Below are 22,356 nucleotides of genomic sequence, written 5' to 3' on the forward strand. Positions count from 1 at the left end.
GAAAACTCAACACTTGCCCTGTACCAGGCGCACATGAGCCATTCACAGGCATTTAAATATTAAAGTCATTGAAATTCCGGGGAGACCATATAATATTTACAATGCACTAGACACTGACTTCGCGAATTTAATTCATGCAGAAGTATTTACTCAGAAGTTGTCTACCATGAAGTAATAAATCTATTCAAGAAATTCCAAGACCGATGATTGTTGTCAATATCCTTTAGTTGACGTATATCAAATGTAAGTATAAACAAATATCAAACAATTATATCTTTTATGGTGATCCATTGTGTTAATGTCAATAAAAAAATAATTGTTTATGTATTTATTTATTGCAGGTGGCGAATTTTCCAACTGGAATTTCAGAAGACTGGATAATATATTTAGAAATAAGTGGCAAGGAGACATAACCTATTTGTTCTAAAACAACATTAGTAGATCTGTTGACTGACGGTCGAGAGAAAGAAAAAGTTGTTTCGAAATATTCATTTCATCGAGAAGAATTAAATCAACGAGACGATATGAATCCCCTGACGAATATTAAAAATATTAAGAAACTTGGAGAGCAAGAGCTATCAGCGAATAATAAAACATCGTGGCACGATCAGTATAAGGACAGTGCGTGGATTTTTATCGGTGGTTTACCTTATGATTTGACAGAAGGGGATGTGATAACTATTTTTTCTCAATACGGTGAACCCGTTAATATCAATTTAGTCAGAGATAAAGAAAGTGGAAAATCCAAAGGATATGGATTTTTGTGTTATGAAGATCAGAGAAGTACTGTTTTAGCGGTTGACAATTTGAATTCGATAAAAATTCTTGGTAGAACTATCAGAGTGGATCATGTATCGAATTACAAAGCTCCTAAAGTGTCTAAAAACAGTGAAGGAACAACCAAAAAACATCGAATGAACGACAACGATAAAAACTAAAAATTTTAAACTGTGAAAATACTATGGCATTGTGTAAATTGAGTGAATGGTGTGTGAATATCAAATATGTATGGTGAATGAATAAATGAACATTAAATAATAATACTCATTCGATGGCAATGGTTTTTATTGTAGCAAAAGGATTTACTGATTAAAAATAGAAGTACTGGGGTTTTGGGAACAATTTTATAAACAAAGGGAATTGCTGGTGTGGGGAAAATGGAATTTTCAGAGTCTCAAGAAAGCTTTTCTCGTTTTGCCAGTGGGAATCTGGCCTTGACGTCGGATTCTACGAACAGCTTCTCGAAGATGTTTGGGCTGGAGAGGTCCTGACTCGTTATTCGCTTCCATCACATCCAGAGCTGTTTGAATAAATAATATTTGAATCAGGAACTGCTGATGCCATACTGATGAATTTTTCAATATGAAAATCGTCGTGTACCTTCTTCCACAATTTCTCCTACGAACACTTTAGCAATTCCAGACATTGCGATTACGACATTCTGAGAGACTGAGCATCCAGTTATTGTCTGCATAATCTGAATCAAATCCAGGATTTAAAAACTATCAATTGCTCCAGGTGAAAATGAAATTGTCTGGAAGGAATTAGCTTACTCTTTTTATCGCTGCTTTTGGAAACGCAGCTCTCCTGTACATTTCATACCTATCCAGCTGATCCTCAGTGAAGTTAGAAACGAGAACTCTAATAAATCAAAACGAAAAATGAAAATTATCCAATACCCACGAAATCCAGGAGTAATTCGTGGCAATTAGTATAATTACTGCATTTTCTCTCGCTCCTCTTCCTCCAACTCCTTTTTATTTTTCTCTTTACTCTCTCTTCGCTCTTTTATTACGACAGGTGCTGCTTGGGGAAGAACGATATCAGAATGAAATAAATCATCGACTCCTTTATGTCTAGTCGTCTCGATTTCCATTCCAGATGAGTCGTTGCTGCTCCTAGGGTCTGAGAATCGTTTTTCAGGACTCAGAGTTGTCAGGTCATTCGAAGGCACCATGTCTGAATCAGAAGCAGCATCAGCTCCAGAACTATCCAATTCAGTCTAGAAAATAAAACTTTATCTCGTCAGTTCAATGAATTATTTCGGTTCTGAATAGACGAATTAGAAATTAACGTATGAATTTTTGTGTAATTACCCGAATTTACCTTTATTTCGTGCTCCTCAACATCAATCATATCATCTTTATCAACACCCACATCACTATCTCTATTAGAATCCTTAATTCCAATCCCATTATTTTCGTTTTCGTTCTCCGAATCGTCTTTTCCAAACAAATTATCCATTTCGATCTGTAGAAAAATTCTGTCGAATCACAAAACCGAAAAAAAAACTTGGGAAATCAATTACCGGAAATAGATAAACAACAAAACAGACATAATACATTATTCTGTTGCTTTCCACAACAAAATTGTTGTCTCAATACCTTTATGTTTATAACCTCCAAGAAATCATTGACTGATATTTATCCCTCACCCGCCTAAATAATTAGCGCAAATGGTTAATTAATTTATAATTATGCAGTCGTCAGCTGTCAATTTTTGTAATGTCAATAGTATTCATGGAATTTATTATTTAAATCCGGGAATCTTTCCCTTTCGAGCATTTCGAGGGGAATTGTTTACACTAACAATGTTTTTATGATTTTACACCGAGAGAAATAATGAAGTACAGTTTGGTCATGACGTCATGGAGAGAAACGATGAGCTGTAGATTTTTTGGTGGTGACCAATGGCAAGTGGTTAACGTAGAATTTATTTTGACCAATTGGCAAGCGCCAGCTGGGGTTTTTGGGAGTTTGACAGAATCCAACGTGGTATAAAGCCGCTTATTGTGAAGGCAACAGAACGAACAATTGTTATTTGTGAGTGCAAACATTGTTTATGAGTATTTATGTTTGGATAAACAAATCGATCGATATTTGGGGTACTTCTGTGGCCTTGGACTGATTTATTTGGATGAAAAAGTGGACTGTTTGAGGCTTCTCCAGTTGGCATAACCTGTGGGCTTTTTTTCTTGCTGATTTTGAGAAGAAATTTGACAATTCGCGTTTGTTAGTTTATTCTCGGGGTTTTGATCAGTCCTCGAGATCTTTTAGGGGTGGAGTTTCATTCGGTTAAACGTGGTCGATTCATTTTTTAGGTTTCGGTATATATTGATAATATATTTCGGGATTCATTGATCCATTCGTTGGAGAATTTGTCGAAGGAGCGAACGGGTAAAGTGAGATAAATCGAATTCAATGTTTTTTGGAATTATCAATTTGTTTTCGAAACTGATCGTTTAATTCAACTATTAAGTCAATTTAATTGTCCATTAATTTGTTTAATTATTAGAAAAAGGGCTTCTAATATTTCATTTTGGGAACAATACTTCGTTATCAATCGATATTCAATGAAATTGGAAAATTCCACTCGTGAGATTGGAATTGAATTTTTAATTTAGAATTTTGATTTGTTTTTCTAGATTTGTAATAAAATATCAAGATGTGGCGAGTTACGATAATATCCCTCGTCGTGATCTTAGGAATAGGTTTCGAAGCTTCTGCTCTCAAGGAAGGAGAGTGCGAGGGTAAGAAACGATTAATTCACATTAATAATGGATTATAACTACTGATCCGTGTAATTAATACTCATGTTTTGCTCTGTTTTCAGTTTGTGTAGCGACAGTTAAAAAATTCGCTGCAACATTGAGCGAAGATGTGAAGAAGGACACGAAAAAAATAGAGAACGAGTTCAAAAAATTCTGCAAGGGTTCGAAGTCTAAGGAGAATCGGTTTGTGAGTATTAAGAAAACTTTTGTCCTTTCAGTCGAGTCATTGGAGAAATTATCTGACATTTTCTTTCTGTCTAGTGTTATTATTTAGGCGGTTTGGAAGAATCAGCAACAGGAATTCTTGGAGAACTCAGTAAACCACTCTCTTGGTCACTGCCAGCTGATAAAATCTGTGAAAAACTCAAGAAAAAAGATGCACAAATTTGTGATCTCAGATTTGGTGAGTAACTCCAAAGATAAAATCAAATAATTTCCAATTTAGCAAAGCAATTGATCGACGTATTGATTTTAAATTTTTAATTGCAGAGAAACAAATTGATCTGGATACGGTAGATTTGAAAAAACTAAAAGTTCGTGATCTCAAGAAAATCCTGAATGACTGGGACGAGACGTGTGAGGGGTGCATCGAGAAAACGGACTTTATAAAGCGAATCGAGGAGCTCAAACCACAATATTTCAGCCCCTCAAAAACCGAACTATGAAGACTTGATTAAATCCACAATTCCTCATAATTTCCTCCATTAGTCTTCTTATTTCTCTCATTTAGCTCAATGTCACAATAAATTCATCATAAATCGAATGCCAGTATCAGTGTTTATAACCGATTGACGAGTGTGAATGAAGAGTGAAAGAAATCGAATATTTATAAATAAAAAATTCCAAATTTCATCGTATTTGAATTTGTATATCAATTTGTTACATTTGTACCCCAAATGTATATTTTTTAATTCATTAAATTACACGATTGACTAACTAACCCAGTGTATCGCCTCTAATTCTGGGAATTAATTGAACACCTGAATTTTTATTTTTCCATCATTCCCTCTGACTCGAAGAATCTTTCTATTTCTGCCAAAATCACGAGCTCCATATCTTCGTTTCCACTCACTTCCGTTCGATTGCTCGTGCGGATAGTGATATCATCCGAGGGGAGGACCTCGAAAGAGAATCCCTAGCATCAGCGGAATATTTTTGCGTCTAGGATGAGAATCAAAACATCAACTGATGCTCGGATCCATGAGAGTGGAGATTTGTCCGTTGAAGGGGATGTGGGACAGAGACAGAGTAACAATCATCCTCTTTGTGCTCTGAGGCGCAAGCTTCTTCGAGAAGTCGAGAGCATGAATTCGGAAGAAATTATTACCAGATGGAATTCAGTAACGAAGAGCAACAAGTAGATTTATCAAATACATAAGTTCTCGAGTAAAATCTGCAACTATCTCTTCATCTATGGGAGATGACGAATTTTTTCTCGGGAGCTTTTTTCCAGCTCTCAATCTACTCGAAAAAAATACTCTTATCAAAAATTTCGCTATCTGTCTTGGATTCGCTGATATTAGCGCAATAATCGACTAGGAAAATTGTGCGATTCGTTACTTTGTATTTGAAAATTACTTGAATTGTAGAATTCTTCTCGGATTTCTTCATCATTTATTTTTTCTAGTGGTGGAGAAAAGTCAGTGTCACGCTGAGCTCGTATGTGTGGGAGGGAGAGTGCGTTGAAAAAATAGAGGCAGATAGTCAGAAGCCGTCAAGAGAACCAGTCGAGACTTCTCTTGGTTTACGATTTTTTAGAGTTCGGTTTTGATATTCTCAATCGTTTTTCGTGTTTTTGATGATGAAGTTGATTTTTGTGGCCACGGTGATGCTCCTAGGGCTTGTGATGAGCGAAGAACTGAGTTATGAATTTTCGAGGGTGAGGAAGAGGCAGAATGCTGATTCCTTCGAACAGTGCACTCCTGTTAAGTTTCTGATGGGACAGCTGGGAGTTGTTAATGTTATAGCGTTTCTCGATAATTCTTGGCCGTATAGTCATAAACAAGCATCTATGTGAGTATAATTTTAAAGTAATTAGTCCGTTCTAATGTTTCTAGTAATAATCTTATCAAGCCGACGATTCACAATCGCTTACAAAATAATTCAATAAAAAGGTCATTGCTTTTCTATTGAGAGTTTGTTCAAATTTTACCGAATCCTCGTTGGAATTTTATTCCTTTTTCACAAAAAGGAGAACAGAAACGATTTAAAGAGAAGAACAGAAGATTCGAAATTATTTCAATTCTTCAATTTACTGAGAAGTTTTTGAGAAAAATCTCGTCATTCGTAGGAGATAACGAAATTTTTATAAGAACATTTTTGGTAGTCCTCACTCCGATCTCCAAAAAAAGTTCAGACAAGAATTTCTGTATCTCTCATAGATTCCGAGGTATTTCCTGAAAATGAAATATGATTGGTCCTTCCTCTCAGGTTGAAACTCCTGAAAGATCGGCTGGAGCGATCGGGACTCCCTGAGGCCCTCTTCTTCGTCATAACATCAAACTCCCCAGAGAATCCCTTTGAGGACATCTCCGAGGAGGAAATCGAGAGAGAGGCGTGGGACGGAGTGGCTCCAGAAGAAGCTATGGAGCTCTCCTCAGGGCTCTTCCCCCCTGAACCTCTGGAGAAGACACTATCCCCGGATATTTTTCTGGTGGAGGACAGCGAGGAACTCGGGATATGGAAGGAGCTTCACGGGTCCAGGGACCAGATCCTGGTGATCGACAGGTGTGGAAAACTCGCGTACCAGGTGATCGTCCCCTGGAGCATCCTCCACTTTCCCTACGTCAAGGCCGCGATCTTGTCGACCCACAAAGATGATCCCTGTGGGCCCTGCGATGCTTATGCCACTGTTGTCGAGCTGGAGAACACGTTAGGTAGGAGAACACCAAATTTTCACTTCAATTTTTGTAACTTACATCAATTTGATGTCACTAATTCATTATTTCTCCAAATCAGAAGATCGATCGATCCATTAAGAACTGAAAATCAAAAAAATTTCTATCTGTTCTTAAAGCAGGTGTCACAGATGTTAACACAGAAACCGTAACGATTTCGCCCGAATTAATCCCGGAAAATGTATTTCCCCCCGAAGAAGTCGTCGAAGAGCTAGTGCTTCCCAGTCTGCGGATCATCATGCACGCGCCTCACTATCACCCTGGCTCGGAAAAGTTGAACGAGTACGTGGTCTTGAACGCCGATAAAGCAGTTTACCATGGACACCTGGAGGAAGAGACGAGTGAGATGACAATCAAGCCCTCAGAGCTGGCGAGTCTCGTCTTCGAGAGTGACGAGAGTCCAGGGCTGTACGGCGAGGTCGCTGATTTCTGGAGGGACGGGGGTGAGGAGAAGATTGATGAAATCGTGTCCTCAGGTGATGGAGGCAGTGGAATTATACCACCTGCTCCAGGAGATCTCATGGATGAGGCGGTGACGAGTGTCGCGGAATTCACGGTTGAAGAAGAAGCCTCCAGGAGTAGATTAATTGCTCATTACAGCAAATTACTTCCTTGGATTTATTACATCCTGGATGAATGATCCTCGATAAAATCAATTAATTAAACGTCTAAGATTTTTCATATAAATTCATATTCTGCAGTATGTAGTACAGTAATCTACAAATAAAAATAAATACATGTTCTATATCAAATTTCATGTGGTAGTTTTAACAGAAAGCTTTTTCAATATTTCCGAAGTGAAACGGGAATTAGTTAATGATCTCCATCCCTCGAGTCATCGCTGTGCAACGTCTCCCCTATCTCCAGTATCAAAGGGCCCTTGGTCCTCCCACTGGATTCATCACTGGATTCACTGGAGCTGTCGCTGGAGCAGCTGCAGCTGCTGGAAGAGAATGAGCTACTGGAGCTGGAATCATCATCAGAATCTTCAGAGTCATCACTCCCTCCCATCCCCATTTTGTCCAACTGATTAACAACATCGTGAATGGAATTGCCAATTATGAGATTCTCTTCCTCAGAATTACCCTGTAATTCCCCCTGGTTCTCCTCCTGGAGGACTGCCCAGGCTGCTGCCTCCAGCTCCACGAGATCGAACCCCATGTCCTCTTTTCTGGGGATGAGTCCATCGAGAGCATTGAACAGCGATAGGAGGAGGGAGTCGGGTACCTGCTGGATCCAAACGAGATAATCCCTGATGTATAGTTGATTATGAAGATATCTTGGCTCGAAGGAGTGGTTGAAGAGATCGTGAATCTCGCACAGTCTCTTCAGGATCATCTTTTTTCCAATCTTGAGGATCTGCTTGACGTCCTCCAGGACCTTCATCGAGAGCTCCCAGTGACGATAGAGGGGATACGTCAGGGATCGCCTGATTGAGGTTCTCAGGACGTCCTCCAGGGTGGAATACGTTTGCAACCAGGAGAGAGTTCCTGAAATTTTATTGATGTCCCAACTGCTCTCAGAGGATGTCTCCCCCAGAGAGACTCGGTGGCTGTAACAAGAAGCAAATAGAATGTCCACCAGACTGTAGAGCACTGTCTGCTTCTCCTCATTGTCCAGAAGGTACTCCTTATTGGGACACTCCTTTAGAATATCTTTCTCCTGATCTGTCAGTAGGATGGGGTCAGTGGAGTACCAGAATGGAGAGAACAGAATGCTGGGATTCACTGTTTCCTCTGCTTGCACCAGGTCCGCCATGTAGTGGTCCTCTGAGAAGTGGTCCTGCTCTGAGGATTCTCTCAAGGACTTTCGTTGGTCTGACGGGGTTGAATCAGGGAGCGGAAGATCAATCACGTCCCTCAACCAACCAGCCTGGCATTTTATTAGGATTCAAACACATAATTACCTTGAATTTTGCTAAAATAAAAACTACAACGTGGACTTACCTCGAAGGAGGTGAGAGCTCCAGAGATTTTATTCGCAAATCCATATTTTGGAGCTCCAGACAGAATATGAGACACCCCAGGAGCCACTGGCACCTGGGGAACGAACCAGTCATCCCCGTCGTTGTCATTTTCCTGTTCTGGATCATTCACCAGGGGATCAAGCTCATCATCGTGGGGAGCAGCTGGATTTCCGATTACTTCGATATTCGGAACAATGTCCTTTTTCTTCGGAGGGGCCAGCAGAGTCGTGATCATGTCCAAACCCTCGAAATTCTCTCCTTTATTAACTTTTGAGAATTTCAGAGTGAAAGTTCCACTGTCGCAGTCGTATGAGCCCTTGGAGTCGTCGTTCTCCACGATTTCCCCTGGCAGTTTCAATCTGAAATACATGGTTCACCCCCGGAGTCTTGACAATTCTCTTCTTCGTGGATTTTCAGTACAATTGATTAACTGTAAACACTCACCGCAGGTAATAGGGAGTTGAATAGAAACGAAAGTCATTTCCGTCAACGTACACCTCGGTTTCACGAATATTCGCGTATCGCGCGTAAATGTTTATTGTTATCCCTTCGTCATCTTGTTTTAAGTCAAATCTAGGGGTCAGCATGATTATGCTTGGGAATCAACAATAACAAAAATACGGGGCAATGGCGTTTCACGTGGTAGCACTTCTAGTACGAGTGCAACGGTAATTCGGAGAACTAACCGATAGTCCTCGAAGAGGGGGTGAACCCACTCGTAACATGCCTTGCCCACGTGGGTGATAATAAAACTGAGACGACGATGATTTTCTAGGAGTTGAGCAAGTTGCAGATTAAATTTAAATGAGAGGTGATTAATTTTTTAAATAGACAAAGTTACAGGACATTGAATTTTCGAGGAGTTGATCCCTCAGGATTGGTAGAATGAGATTGGAAAATTGTGGCGGCATTTTAAAGATATTTTTTCAAGCTTTAAAATCACAGCTGACGTATTAAAGTCACATCATTTGTTCAGGAGATATCGAAGATTGTCTGACGTCATTCATAGCTAATGATTTTTTCATTTTCAGGGGTTGAGAAACGAATGCGGAATGGGATAACCCCGATGTCTAGGCTAAATAAAACGTCTGGATTATTGATAGGTCCAGTCACTCTGGAACCCTCTCCTAAGAGACGGAAATTAAGAAAATTCGAGAGATCACCAAAAACGGTGGAGCAACCTGTGGCCTCTATCGACGATCTGAATGACGACTGTCTCGAAAGAATCTTCAAGTATCTACCCCTATCATCTCGACTGATAGTCAGAATGGTATCCAGACGATGGAGAAAAGCATCTAAATTAGCCTGGAGCAATGTCAGAGCTGTGAACTTCTCAGAATCCGCAGTCTGGACAGACCTGGACGAGCTCCCCCCAGTCTTCAGAACGAACGCTCACATCGGGGTCATCCTGAGGAGTTGTGGGGTATACCTGAGGAAATTGGAACTAGGGGAGCCCTGCACTTATAAAATCCTGACACTCGTTGGAGAGCACTGTATTAATCTAGAAAGACTAGAAGTTGCCTTTGAGAGGTATGGCGAGAGGTTCACCACTCTCTTCTCAAAAATGGAGAGGCTCGAGTACTTTGGGATGAGAAATATCAGGAGGAACGTCTCTGGAGACTTCTGGGGAAATCCCATGACTAATTTGAAGGAGCTTCACCTCCGGGGACGCTATTTCACGAAAGATTCTACAATCAGGCCCTCGATTTTTTCCTCTGTACGTTTTAATTTTTTCCTGAACTATCATTTCTGTGGAATTTATACAATTTTCTATTTGTCAGGCGTTGGAAACCCTTGAGAATCTATCAGCAATCACATTAGATGGTTTCAACATAGACCAGGAGGTCATCGCTCTTATAAGTACGAGAACTGGCCTCACCCACCTATCCCTTGCGAAAACCTACAGCAAAGATCTCTCATCCCTATCTCAACTAGTTAACCTTCAGCACCTGAATCTCAGCACAACCCCAGCGACTAACGATCTAATGATCGAGCTCACGAAGAGGTGCAAAAACCTGAGGCACTTAAACCTAAATCAGTGTCAATTTCTCAGCAATACAGGACTCATTACTCTAGGAAGTCTTCCCTGTCTAGAAGTGCTCCTATTAAATTCCTGTGGTTTCTTCGTCACAGACTCGATTTTTGGAAAGCTTCACAGCCTCAAGAAACTAGAATGTAGAGGCTGCAAGAATGTCAAGGACGATGGGATCATCGAACTCCTGAGAAATGCCCCCAACCTGGGGGAATTAAATCTAGCTGATACTGGAGTCAGTGATAAAGTTCTAGTTGTAGCTTCTCAAGTCACCAGAGCAAGAGAAAATAATCTCGATCTTTGGGTGATTGTTAATAAAATTGTAAAAGCCAGATGGAGGAGGCGACTAGACTACGTCCATTCCCATCTCCTGGAAGTCAATAATCTAACTGGAAGATGTGATACGGAAGCTGATACTTTGATAGAGACATACGAGGGAAATAATTTATTTTGCAACCCCGAGCTGGAGAGACTCGATCAATTATTCAATAATCATGATGGAGATGACAGTGAAGATGATGATTACCCGTGAAAGAATAATTAATCCCAATAAATTGGAGCTTTAAATTATTTTTACTCAACCCCGATAACCCAAGCGTTTTATTTAATCTTATCTTCTTTAATCACTATTTAAAGTTTCACGAGAAAATATTTTCAGAATATCTAAGTCCTCCACGATCATTTAAAACGGGAAAAGAAAGGCGGAGGAGTTGGTAGAAAGCTCCTTCTGTAGCTGTCCATGTTCCAACCAGCTCTGTACCTCAACGCATCTACTAAAGTCTGCACATGAACACACTGATTTGACCACAGAGGAAATACAGTGGAATTCTCGAGATATATCTCCATCTCACCATCACACTTCTTTTTAGTTTGTCCAGGACTCTTCTCCGTAGATTCTTGAACCACTTGAGATGCTTCAGTCTCTTGATCCACTTGCGAATCCACTGCATCGTCTGCTGGAGCTTCAATTTTGTTAGGGAACTCTTTTAATTCTGGATTTGAGTCGTTGATAGCGTTCGCTGGTATCTCCTGGTGAGTAGATGAATCTTCAGGGACTTCCGGAACTTCAGGGACTTGAGGGACTTCTGGAATTTCAACGACTAGTGGAGAGCTCTCAGGAATTGAGACTAGTGATGAATCAGGCTCAGTCCTTTCAAATTTCTCATCTGTCACTGATCGTTTCCTCAATATTAGCGCGTCGATTTTCTCTCTCGCTAGGCTTTGAGACTCGAGGAATTTTTGCAACCGTTCACAACATTGTTGTGGAGGTGGATTGTTTATGAACTCCACCGGCTCAAAAGGTTGACCAATCCAACCAGTATACCTCGTCAGCCCAATGATACCCCCGAATCCGATGAATATAATAAGCTCTACATAAAGTATTCCTCTCAGAAATAGGGCCCAATTGAACCTGGAGTCTTTTTCCAGGAGCATGAAGTTGTGGGAGACGCCACCCTCTTCGACGCTTTTTGTAGCTGAGACGTTTCAAAATAAGTCTTAGTTTTTTTTTAAATTAATTAATTAGTCTTGATTAATGACTTTAAAATGGAGGATGTCATGAGACATTCGTGCTCGTTAGGGAAAATTTAATTTGTACATAATTACTTACTGCCCTTGATAGTTGTCATCTTCTTGTTTCTGTGAAGACTGAACTGTGAAGACACTTCATCAGCTTTTATAGATATCTGATGACCTCGCGGAAACCCGGAGGTCATCAGATTATCAAAAATATTCAACATCGTAGTTTTTATTATCATTACACAATTTCCCGGTTTAATGTAGAGATATTTTCGATGAACGCGGAAAATTCCAAAAGAAACGTCGATCGAAAGATGAAATGAATATATAAAATGGAAATGACTCACCGGCGTTGGATGGAAAACAAATCCGTTTGATCTGTTTCCACCGGCTTCCATTTTCTTCATCTCCTACCGCGATTCCAGTCCAGGGTGATGCATCCTTTATTCCTCTCGATGGCATTTTCACTTCCAAAACACTTCACTTCACTTCACTTCACTTCACTTCACTTCACTTCACTGATTATCAAATAAATAAATCACAGGAATCCATTGTCACACACGGAAATATCACCACGGGTACACAGAAAGAAATAAACCACGAAAAAATACCCCACACATCGAAAAATTGTTGAAACCCACCCAAATTAATGAATCATAGGAAAATTAACACGGGTCTATTCTTTCTGTGGTTCTGTTCCTCAGGTATTCATCACTACAATTCACTACAACCCAATGAAAAATATTTTTTTTCTTGATTTTAGAATTTTCCTCCACAAAAATGGACACTAAATGCACTCCACGCATTTCAGGACTCGACACTGATGCAAATAATGTTCTTGCTGGATTAAACATTATAGCATTTCGTTAAGAACAACCCACAAATTATAAATAAAGAAAATCTACCGGCTTTTTGTCACCTCGTATATTATTATCACAACAAAGGCTGTTGGCCATTGACACGTCGAGGTCTTTGTTTCAACTGACTCCTTTGTTCCGATTATCTGTTGACTTCCAGTGCATTCCCGGGGTTTTCGGGGGTGACGTTCCTTATTTCAGGGATTTCAACGAGATTTTTGTGAAAACGTCCCGCCAAAAACTCACGAATGAGATCCCTTAACGGTTTACAAGATGGCGGCAGTATGAGGCAGGCGCGCACGCGTCTTCGAATCCCGGCGCGACTGCGCAACACTTTGGAGTCGAAGGACTATTCAAATTTTGAGAAGGATAGAAACAGAATTAAATCAATTGGCCAATTACGACATTTTTATAATTTATATAAATAACTCTCAGAAGTTTTTCCACTGCACTTGACAAAATTTACTTGATTTACTTCAATAATTTAATATCGTACTTACCATTTTGGGCGGAGGAATTTAAGGCCCGGATGGATTATCTGGAAAATATAATTTACTTGGAAATTTTGACTGCTAGTTACTCCGGAAATTAATCGTTTTTTCCAATAATTGATGGAGTAATTAGGAGTGCCAATTTTGGAGTAAATCATCTTTTTCCAGACAATCCAACCGGGCTTTAATTCCAATTTCAAAATGCGGCATTCCAGCGCAGTCAATCACTTGGTTATACACGCACTCGCGATTTATCTGATGGAGCCATATATCTGGCATCTCGACATCATCTGACCGAGAGATAAAATCATCTCGAAAATTCAAACCCCCGAACCGACCACGAAAAAATCCACGAAACGGATACGATATATTAATAAATAAATTTCACTCACCGGCGTTGGATGAAAATAAGTCCGCTTTCAATTTTCACCTTTCGAACGACCTACCTTAACTGTAAACATAAAAAAAAAACAAATTGTTAATGAAATTTCGACAAAATAATTTTTTTACTGCAAAGGAGATTTTTAATTTTGATTTGGGAGTTTTTATTTTAAATTATTATTTAAAGTTATTTATTATTTTTTATTTCAATTTTTTTTATTTTATTGGAGAGTTAATTGAATAATTGAAAATGGTTTGTAATGTAAGCTTTGAATATATCAAGAATCAGGAAGGAAAAAAATGATATGAAAATAAAATGAAAATGATGCTTCAAGGTCATAAAAGAAATGCATACGAAACTCACCTTGCAGTCGGTTGCAAGATTCCCTCCAATCCTGAAGATCTCTATGTGATTCTGACGCCAAAGGTTGAAGTCGGCTTGGAAGCACCAGCACTCGAGACAGTTCAAAAATTCACTAATCACTCACCACACAACCAAGAATGTTTTATCAACTCAAAATCCACAAAGATGAATAAAATAATATCAAAGATCAAATAATATTTTTGATCATCCAAAATAAAATGAATGAGAAAAGTAATCCTTCGAATGTAATTCGCACTCTCACTTCAGTCCGTATCTAAACACACACTAAACAATTCCGAGAAATGGACAAAGGAATTTTTGTAAACACACTGACGCCGGGCGGCCGTTCGGCAATACCGAAGTTCAGTGTAACAAAGGAAAAATCTCAATCACTCAAAATGCTCTGATAAACTGTTTAAAAACTTATTTCACATCCCACAATCACTTGCACTGAGTCCTGCACTTTGTATTTTCAATGTTCACAGGCGGTGCCGGTTTTCTGCACTCACTAAAACCCCGATATTAATGGATTTTCACTACGCGACACGGGACCGACCGTTCCACGCACTCCCGCCGAACGACTGACCCCCACTCAAAATGGTAGGGCGTTGGAGACGGCGCTCGAGTGGGGGGGGTCGCCAGGCGATACGCCGCGCATGCGCACAGAACACCCCGCGTGCGCACAGAACACCCTGCATGCGCACAGAAAACCGCGGGCAGTCTCAATTTGACGAGATAAGATAATTTCAATCGTCACCAGAGAGTTTCCTAACCTCCAGAACCTCACGTGTCCTTCCGAACTCTCACGTGTGCTCCACCAACACTCGGTGTTTACCAAAAAAATTGGATAAAATGTGAATCCCTACTGAAAACCAGTGGTGATTTAATTAACATTGGAATTTTTTTAAAAACAATTACCTGGAGTGACATCAATTAAAACCAGTAAAGTCTTCTTCGAGACTTCAAAAATATTGTACTATAGATATTGAAGTAAAAAAAACCTGTCGACATATAATAAAATAAAATAAAGCATACAATAGTTAATTTTTTTAAAAGCAATAGACATGGGGTCCAAGTTTGGTTTATCCTCAGATAACAGTGCAAAGCACCTGTACCCGAAGAGTCTAATCTTCTCAGTCTTCACAGCTGAGGACATAAAAAATCTGAGTGTGGTGAAAATTTGCACTCCATTATCCTTCAATGTCCTGGGGCATCCTCTTCGAGGGGGCCTGTACGACCCCTGCCTGGGGCCCCTAAATGACCACTCGGACCCCTGTGGCACCTGCGGGGAGAACGTTTACACCTGCACCGGACACTTTGGTCACATCGAGCTGCCGGTGGTGGTGGTCAATCCCCTCTTCCACAAGGTCCTCTGCAATGTCATAAAACTCTCCTGCCTCAGCTGCTTCACACTCCAGATACCAGCGCACGTTAAAATCCTCCTGGCTGCCAAATTAAAGCTGATAAACGAGGGCTTTTACACTGACCTGGAGGGAATTGATCAGGAAGTCTCGTCAATTCTGGCTGAACCTGGAGTTGGAAGCGAGGGTCAGGCGCAGCTGGTGCGCGAGGCCATCGAGGTTTATGTGAAAAATCTCCAGAGAAGACGAAAACTCGAGAAAATCTGTGACGACGATCTCCAGGTCAACACAAAGAACGTCAATACTCTGTGGCAGATTCATATCGAGTCTGCCCTCAAGCAGTACAAACCTGGGAAAATCTGTCTCTACTGTCGATTCCCAATCCCCAAGGTTTCCATTCTAAAGAATAGGATAATGATTAATAACCCAGGAATGATCAACGATGAGCAACAGGCCGTTGTCCAGAAGACTCAGAGTATCCTGTTGATGCCAGATCAGTCCAGGAAGTACCTGAGACGGATTTGGAATAATGACATGGAAATATTAAACGTGATAGTGCCCTGTCTCACTGGTTTATCCATCGAATACCCCGTGGACGTCTTCTTCTTCGAAGTAATTCCAGTGCTTCCACCAGTGGTGCGTCCAGTGAATTTCCTGGATGGACAGCTGCTGGAGCACCCGCAGACCCAAGTGTACAAGCACATAATGCAGGACTGCCTGGTCCTCAGGAACATCATCCAAACGATTCAAGACGGTGATACCAGTCAACTCCCCGAAGAGGGAAAACTCGTCTTCGAGACAATTCGAGGTGCAACACCCCTGGAGAAGCTCCACAACGCGTGGTCAGCACTCCAGGGTAACGTCGATCATCTGATGGACAGGGACATGTCGAAGACATCAGAATCGATGACATGTCAGGGGTTAAAGCAGATAATCGAGAAGAAAGAGGGAACAATCAGGATGCACATGATGGGAAAACGTGTAAATTTCGCTGCCAGATCAGTGATAACTCCAGATCCAAATTTGAACATCGACGAAATTGGAATTCCTGAGGCATTCGCCCTGAAACTCACGTACCCAGTGGCAGTGACACCCTGGAACGTAGCAGAGTTGAGGGAACTCGTGATGAATGGTCCTGACCAGCATCCAGGGGCTGTGAAGATCGAGGGAGAGGACGGCCACGTCAGGAGAATAAATCCCTTAGACAGAGTCAGCAGGGAGGCAATAGCCAAAAGACTCCTGACGGAGGGCCACAAGAACCAGAAATCTTTTCAGGGCGTCAAGATCGTTCACAGGCACCTCCAGAATGGTGACATTCTCCTCCTGAATCGTCAGCCAACCCTCCACAAACCCTCGATCATGGCACACAAGGCGAGAATTCTCAAGGGAGAGAAAACTCTTCGTCTACATTACTCAAACTGCAAAGCCTACAACGCTGATTTTGATGGGGACGAGATGAACGTTCATTTTCCCCAGAACGATGTAGCCAGGGCTGAGGGCTACTTTATAGCTAATGTCTCCAATCAGTACCTCGTCCCCAAGGATGGAACACCCCTGGGGGGTCTCATTCAGGATCACGTGATATCTGGAGTACGTCTGACTCTTCGAGGAAAATTTCTCTCGAAGCAGGATTACATGCAGCTGGTGTACGCAGGACTTTACGATCATCGAGGGGACATTCAAATTCTTCCCCCGACGATTATAAAACCTGTCGAGCTCTGGTCCGGGAAGCAGGTTCTCTCCACGATCATCATCAACAGCATTCCGAAGGGAAAAGCCAGGATCAATCTAACAGCTGGTGCTAAGATCCCAGCGAAGTCCTGGGAGACCTCTCCACCGAGAAAATGGAGACAGGGAACCGAATTTTCTGATCCCAAGACCATGTCAGAGGCTGAGGTCATCATCAGGAAAGGAGAGTTACTCTCTGGGGTTTTGGATAAAACTCACTACGGGGCGACTCCCTACGGACTCATCCACTGCATGTACGAGTTGTACGGTGGTCCCTGTTCCTCGAAAGTCCTCAGTGCCTTTGGAAAAGTCTTCCAGTCCCACCTCCAGCTCTGTGGATTTACCCTGGGTATCGAGGACATCCTGGTCCTCCCTGACAGCGACAAGAAGCGACGTGAGATCATCGACCGGTGCAGGAAAATCGGTGATGACGTACAGAGGTCAGCTGTAGAGCTCCCTGAGGACACCCCCAGGGACGTCGTCCTCGAGAAAATGCAGGAGAATCATTGGAAGAATAAGAGGTTTCGAGGGCTCGTCGACAGGAAGTACAAAACTGCTCTGGATCCATTTACCAATGAGATCAATAAGACGTGTCTGCCTGCGGGGCTCAGGAAGAAATTCCCAGAGAATAATTTACAGCTGATGGTGACCTCTGGGGCTAAGGGATCAACTGTCAATACTATGCAGATTTCCTGTCTTCTGGGGCAGATTGAACTCGAGGGGAAGAGGCCACCCCTGATGATCAGTGGAAAGTCTCTACCCAGTTTTCCACCTTATGACTCATCACCTAGGGCTGGGGGCTTCATCGATGGCAGATTTATGACTGGAATTCAGCCACAGGAGTTCTTCTTTCATTGTATGGCAGGACGTGAGGGACTAATTGACACTGCTGTCAAGACTAGCAGATCTGGATACCTCCAGAGATGTCTCATTAAACATCTGGAGGGTTTGACTGTCGGGTATGACTCCACTGTGAGGGACTCTGATGGCAGTCTCGTGCAGATGTATTATGGAGAGGATGGCCTCGATATTCTCAAGTCCAGGTTCCTCCGGAGTGAGCAGATGGAGTTTCTAGTGGAGAACAGAGAGGCCATCGTCGATGAGGAACTGGTGGAAAGACTCAAAGAGACCAGTGATACCAGGAATATTCAGAAGATGAGGAAGAGACTGAGGAAGTGGAAGAGCAAACATGGGGAGGAATTCAAGAAGCGCAGAATGAGTGGATTCACCCTTTTTTCGGAGGAGTTGGCAGGAAGTGGAGGAAAATTCAGTGTCATTGATCCGAATATTGGGAGGAGCAAAGGGTCTTTGTCCTTGACGAGAAAGTGGATTCGAGCTGATGAGGAGGTGAAGAAGTCCTTCGAGCGAAAAATCCCCAGGTGTCCAGAACCTCTGACCTCGATATATCGTCAGGACATTCACTTTGGGGTTCTCTCAGAGCACCTGGAGGAGCTCGTGGAAGAGTACCTGAAGTCAAGAGCGGGTAAAAACTGTGGTAATGAGGTGTCGAGGGATGATATCAGGGATATGCTGTCCTGTAAAGTGATGAGGACCTTCTGCCCACCTGGAGAGGCTGTGGGTCTCCTCGCAGCTCAGTCTATTGGTGAACCCTCCACCCAGATGACACTGAATACTTTCCATTTTGCGGGTCGTGGAGAGATGAACGTGACCCTCGGTATTCCTAGACTCCGGGAGATCCTCATGATGGCGTCGAAGAACATCAAGACACCTAGCATGGAGATCCCCTTCAGAAATGACCTCAGGAACATCCAGAAACAGTCCAACAAGTTGAAGTTGAAACTCACCCGGTGCGTTCTGTCCGATGTCGTCAGGACAATTAAAATCGACAGGAAGATGGAAACTGGTCTGAATAGACAGCTTGAGTACACCCTGACGATTCAGTTTCTTCCACACAAAAATTACAAACACGAGTTCAACGTCAGTCCCAAGGAGGTCCTGGAGAGAACGGAAACGGGTTTTTTCAAGCTGATGTTCAGAGAGATAAAGAAGATAGCGAAAGTATCAGGGACTCTTCTGCATGTGGAAGACGAGAAGAAGAGGAATGCAGTGCAGGAGGACTCGATGCTGGACGAGGCTGAGGATGAGGGGTCTGTCAGGAAGATTAAGCAAGACTTTGGGGAGGAGCACGAGTCATCTGATGAGGATGAGGCACCTGAGGATGAGGATGCTACTGCTGCCAGGAGCAAGTTCAGGCATCAGGAGAATCGAGAGTACGATGATCCTGAGGAGGAGGAGGTAATCAATGACGAGGAGGACGACGACGATGAGGACAGGAAGATGGCAGCTCCTGAGGAGGAGATCGATGACGAGATTGAGATGATCGATCTTGCAGATCAGGCAGCTGCTGACCAGAGGAAGATTGACGTAACGAATATGTACAGTTATGCATTGGAGTATGATTTTGATGCGGGCAAATTCCTCTGGTGCAGATTCAAGTTTTGGCTGCCTCTGAAGATGATTAAGATCGATCTGCCAACGATTCTTAAAACTGTTGCAGGAAAAGTTGTCCTGTGGGAGACACCTGCCATCAAAAAAGCGTTTACTTTTCCTAATTCCAAGGGGGAGACTGTTCTCAAGACCGATGGAATCAATATTGTGGAAATGTTCAAGTATGATAGGGTGTTGGATATCCGGAAACTGTATTCCAACGATATTTATGGAATTGCACAGACCTATGGCATCGAGGCTGCCAACAAGGTCATTGTTAAGGAGGTCAAAGACGTTTTCAAAATGTATGGCATCACTGTGGACTCTAGACATCTCTCTCTCATTGCTGATTATATGACTTTTGATGGCACCTTCCAGCCCATGAGCAGAAAGGGCATGGAGAATTCCGCTTCTCCACTCCAGCAGATGAGCTTCGAGAGCTCGTTGACGTTCTTGAAGACTGCCACGTTGCAAGGTTGGTTTTTTAATAATATCCGGGAAACCGTGAGATGTAGAAATTTTTTTGTAATTATGTGTTTGAATTGTGGAAGATAATAAAGGTAAACGTCTTGTGGAGTCTGCAGAGACCTGGCAGACTGGAATTAATGATTTATTGATGTTTTTTCAGGCAAGAGAGATGATTTAACGTCACCTTCGAGTCGTTTGATGCTTGGACAGCCGTGCAAAACTGGCACTGGGGCATTCGACGTTTTCCTGAAGATGTCATCAGCGTTGAAACCAATCAAGTCATCCCTGTAGTCAGAAGTATCACTGACTTATTGTACATTTCACGTATTTTTAAGGATTTCGATGATTTTATTGCAACGATAAATTTAAACGCCAGTTATGATTTCTTATTTTATTATTCCATCGTGTATATTTCGAGAGGCCAAGTACATCAATCAAATTGTGATACTAAAATGAGTGGAAACAACGCAGCGATAATTATTTGCTATTTCTTATTCATGTTCAAACTCATGCTCACAGTCTTCTAGAATGAAAATAGGCTAGCAAATTCGGTGTCCGAAAAGAGTACACAATAAAATATGTACAAAAACGTGGCAATATCAATGCATCATTCTGTTAAAGTTTTCCAATTTTTTTCGCTAATTACATTCATTTTTTTTCGGTTAAATTATAATAATTATAAGGCAGAAGTTGTTTGTAGCTGCAAGCTTGTCTTAATTCTTGTGCTGCTCGATGCCGTCCTTGATTTTTTGAATGCTCGCACCAGAGAATTGGTGGACCTGAAGAGAAATTGAAGAAAGAATAATCAGAAAATGATAATGAGGATAAAGTAGTGGAATATCTTGAAATCTATTCGGGATAGCGAAATTCTCAATGGGACATCTTTTGTTTGAAAACTTGAGATCATCTATACTCACGATTTTTCCACTCTTGATGAAGACAAACGTAGGCATGCTGGTTATCTCGTATTCAGTGGAAATTTCCTCGTTCTCGTCGATGTCGACCTTGAGGAAAACAATATCTGTGAACTCGTTGGAGAGTTCCTCGAATTGAGGGGCAATAACTTTGCATGGGCCACACCAAGTCGCGAAGAAGTCGATGATGACAAGTTTGTCACCAGCTTCCGCCAGCCTCGTCTTCAGATCTTCCTGATTTACGAAAAATAATAATGATAAAATTTTTACTGTTGGATAGTTTTCCTTGGGGGATTTGAGAATTTAATTGAGGATCGTAGATTGATGAATCAGTCGTCTCTTTGATAAGCGACTCATCGGGAACATTCGAATTTGATTAATTATTGTGCAATCGCCCCAGGCAGACTCTATCTTCAGGACAATATTTATTACTCATCGGTTACTCATGCCTAAATGGATAAATTCCAATTACGGAAAATACATTAAAAATAACTTTGATGATGTGTTATTTGAATTACTTGGAAGGTCAGACATTAGATAAAATCGAAAGTAAGAAAAAATCGTTGTCGTTAGTAAATATCTTCCACACAGGTGATTTTATTTCTCATCGAGATCGATTCAGTCAATCCCGAGCTATTTCTCACCGCCGACCAGAATCATTCAAAATGTAAATAAAAAAAATCTCAAGACATCTTCCACATCATCATTAAAAGCATCTCTCAAAATCATTCAACAGGAAGACACGTATACCGATTCCTCTCATCCAACACATACACTCGACATATCCGTCTCATAATCGCGATCAAGGCCATACAACATCTCCCAACAGAGAAAGAATAATGGTCATCGTTTCATAACGAAATGAAACGTGAAAAAGACGCGCCCATAAATTCAGCCGATTACTAGCACCACAGCTGCACGCCATTAAAGTAAATAAAATAATGACATTATTCAATATTTATGCCAACAATGATTTCCCTATTCACCCGCCATTTCCTCGCAACTGTCGCAATTACCAACGACATACTACGCGAATTCGGAATTCCAAGAGGCGCCATGAAGTTATCAATCACGTGTGAATTTTTTTTATCAACAAGTGCGCGAGGAATTTGAAAAAAAATAAGATGTTTATGAAAATACGGAAGGGAGAAAAATGAATGATTTTATTTTTGATTTTGTACTCACTGTATCCTTGATGATGACGACCATTTTGAAGATTATCAATGGAAAATCTGAGAAATTAGAACAGATAATTGCACGTCAATACAAGTCAACAGCTGGGGACAAACTGGAGTAAAAGTCGCCCGTCGCCGGTTCGAGGCGTCGAATGCAGACGAAATCGATGTTAACGTCGCGAGGAAGGCGACCTCGTATGTCGGAA

General features: G+C 41.5%; 9 protein-coding genes across 12 annotated transcripts; 5 read left to right on the forward strand and 4 right to left on the reverse strand.

Annotated features, from left to right (window-relative positions):
- Positions 1 to 7: 7 nt before the first annotated feature.
- Positions 8 to 1,043, forward strand: LOC105263881 (RNA-binding motif protein, X-linked 2-like). The gene is made up of 2 exons (XM_011300371.1): positions 8 to 243; positions 342 to 1,043. The coding sequence occupies exon 2, from the start codon at positions 525 to 527 to the stop codon at positions 936 to 938; it is 414 nt and encodes a 137-aa protein (XP_011298673.1). The 5' UTR covers positions 8 to 243; positions 342 to 524; the 3' UTR covers positions 939 to 1,043.
- A 4-nt stretch (positions 1,044 to 1,047) lies between these two features.
- On the reverse strand, positions 1,048 to 2,628 carry Taf11 (TATA-box binding protein associated factor 11). Of its 2 annotated transcripts, none has more exons than XM_011300372.1 (6): positions 2,385 to 2,628; positions 2,107 to 2,250; positions 1,722 to 2,002; positions 1,554 to 1,641; positions 1,381 to 1,477; positions 1,048 to 1,300 (listed from the first exon to the last, which is right to left on the reverse strand). In XM_011300372.1, exons 2-6 carry the CDS (start codon positions 2,242 to 2,244, stop codon positions 1,167 to 1,169), a joined length of 738 nt encoding a protein of 245 aa, XP_011298674.1. In that variant the 5' UTR covers positions 2,245 to 2,250; positions 2,385 to 2,628; the 3' UTR covers positions 1,048 to 1,166. The 2 variants fall into 2 exon arrangements, with proteins under 2 accessions (XP_011298674.1, XP_011298675.1); XM_011300373.1 differs by having other exon boundaries at positions 2,107 to 2,263.
- Positions 2,629 to 2,732: 104 nt separating this feature from the next.
- Positions 2,733 to 4,407, forward strand: Manf (mesencephalic astrocyte-derived neurotrophic factor). Of its 3 annotated transcripts, none has more exons than XM_011300374.1 (5): positions 2,733 to 2,822; positions 3,425 to 3,529; positions 3,613 to 3,737; positions 3,812 to 3,953; positions 4,040 to 4,407. In XM_011300374.1, the coding sequence occupies exons 2-5, from the start codon at positions 3,445 to 3,447 to the stop codon at positions 4,213 to 4,215; spliced, it is 528 nt and encodes a 175-aa protein (XP_011298676.1). In that variant the 5' UTR covers positions 2,733 to 2,822; positions 3,425 to 3,444; the 3' UTR covers positions 4,216 to 4,407. The 3 variants fall into 3 exon arrangements, with proteins under 3 accessions (XP_011298676.1, XP_011298677.1, XP_011298679.1); XM_011300375.1 differs by lacking the exon at positions 2,733 to 2,822 and adding an exon at positions 2,829 to 3,176; XM_011300377.1 differs by lacking the exon at positions 2,733 to 2,822 and adding an exon at positions 2,829 to 2,960.
- A 422-nt stretch (positions 4,408 to 4,829) lies between these two features.
- LOC105263888 (uncharacterized) lies at positions 4,830 to 7,110 on the forward strand. Its single transcript, XM_011300381.1, has 3 exons — positions 4,830 to 5,563; positions 5,981 to 6,426; positions 6,567 to 7,110. Exons 1-3 carry the CDS (start codon positions 5,349 to 5,351, stop codon positions 7,085 to 7,087), a joined length of 1,182 nt encoding a protein of 393 aa, XP_011298683.1. The 5' UTR covers positions 4,830 to 5,348; the 3' UTR covers positions 7,088 to 7,110.
- Positions 7,108 to 9,090, reverse strand: LOC105263887 (protein SHQ1 homolog). The gene is made up of 3 exons (XM_011300380.1): positions 8,858 to 9,090; positions 8,394 to 8,772; positions 7,108 to 8,319 (listed from the first exon to the last, which is right to left on the reverse strand). Exons 1-3 carry the CDS (start codon positions 8,998 to 9,000, stop codon positions 7,261 to 7,263), a joined length of 1,581 nt encoding a protein of 526 aa, XP_011298682.1. The 5' UTR covers positions 9,001 to 9,090; the 3' UTR covers positions 7,108 to 7,260.
- A 48-nt stretch (positions 9,091 to 9,138) lies between these two features.
- On the forward strand, positions 9,139 to 11,261 carry LOC105263886 (uncharacterized). Its single transcript, XM_011300379.1, has 3 exons — positions 9,139 to 9,224; positions 9,445 to 10,130; positions 10,195 to 11,261. The coding sequence occupies exons 1-3, from the start codon at positions 9,218 to 9,220 to the stop codon at positions 10,975 to 10,977; spliced, it is 1,476 nt and encodes a 491-aa protein (XP_011298681.1). The 5' UTR covers positions 9,139 to 9,217; the 3' UTR covers positions 10,978 to 11,261.
- Positions 11,013 to 12,105, reverse strand: LOC105263885 (uncharacterized). Its single transcript, XM_011300378.1, has 2 exons — positions 12,055 to 12,105; positions 11,013 to 11,920 (listed from the first exon to the last, which is right to left on the reverse strand). Exons 1-2 carry the CDS (start codon positions 12,071 to 12,073, stop codon positions 11,124 to 11,126), a joined length of 816 nt encoding a protein of 271 aa, XP_011298680.1. The 5' UTR covers positions 12,074 to 12,105; the 3' UTR covers positions 11,013 to 11,123.
- Positions 12,106 to 14,801: 2,696 nt separating this feature from the next.
- On the forward strand, positions 14,802 to 20,623 carry RpI1 (RNA polymerase I subunit RpI1). Its single transcript, XM_011300383.1, has 2 exons — positions 14,802 to 20,068; positions 20,222 to 20,623. The coding sequence occupies exons 1-2, from the start codon at positions 15,121 to 15,123 to the stop codon at positions 20,350 to 20,352; spliced, it is 5,079 nt and encodes a 1,692-aa protein (XP_011298685.1). The 5' UTR covers positions 14,802 to 15,120; the 3' UTR covers positions 20,353 to 20,623.
- Trx2 (Thioredoxin 2) lies at positions 20,438 to 22,311 on the reverse strand. Its single transcript, XM_011300382.1, has 3 exons — positions 22,161 to 22,311; positions 20,979 to 21,209; positions 20,438 to 20,840 (listed from the first exon to the last, which is right to left on the reverse strand). The coding sequence occupies exons 1-3, from the start codon at positions 22,182 to 22,184 to the stop codon at positions 20,775 to 20,777; spliced, it is 321 nt and encodes a 106-aa protein (XP_011298684.1). The 5' UTR covers positions 22,185 to 22,311; the 3' UTR covers positions 20,438 to 20,774.
- Between the last annotated feature and the right edge of the window lie 45 nt (positions 22,312 to 22,356).

Source organism: Fopius arisanus, unplaced genomic scaffold (assembly GCF_000806365.1).
Source record: "Fopius arisanus strain USDA-PBARC FA_bdor unplaced genomic scaffold, ASM80636v1 scaffold00017, whole genome shotgun sequence".
NCBI classification, from domain to species: domain Eukaryota; kingdom Metazoa; phylum Arthropoda; class Insecta; order Hymenoptera; family Braconidae; genus Fopius; species Fopius arisanus.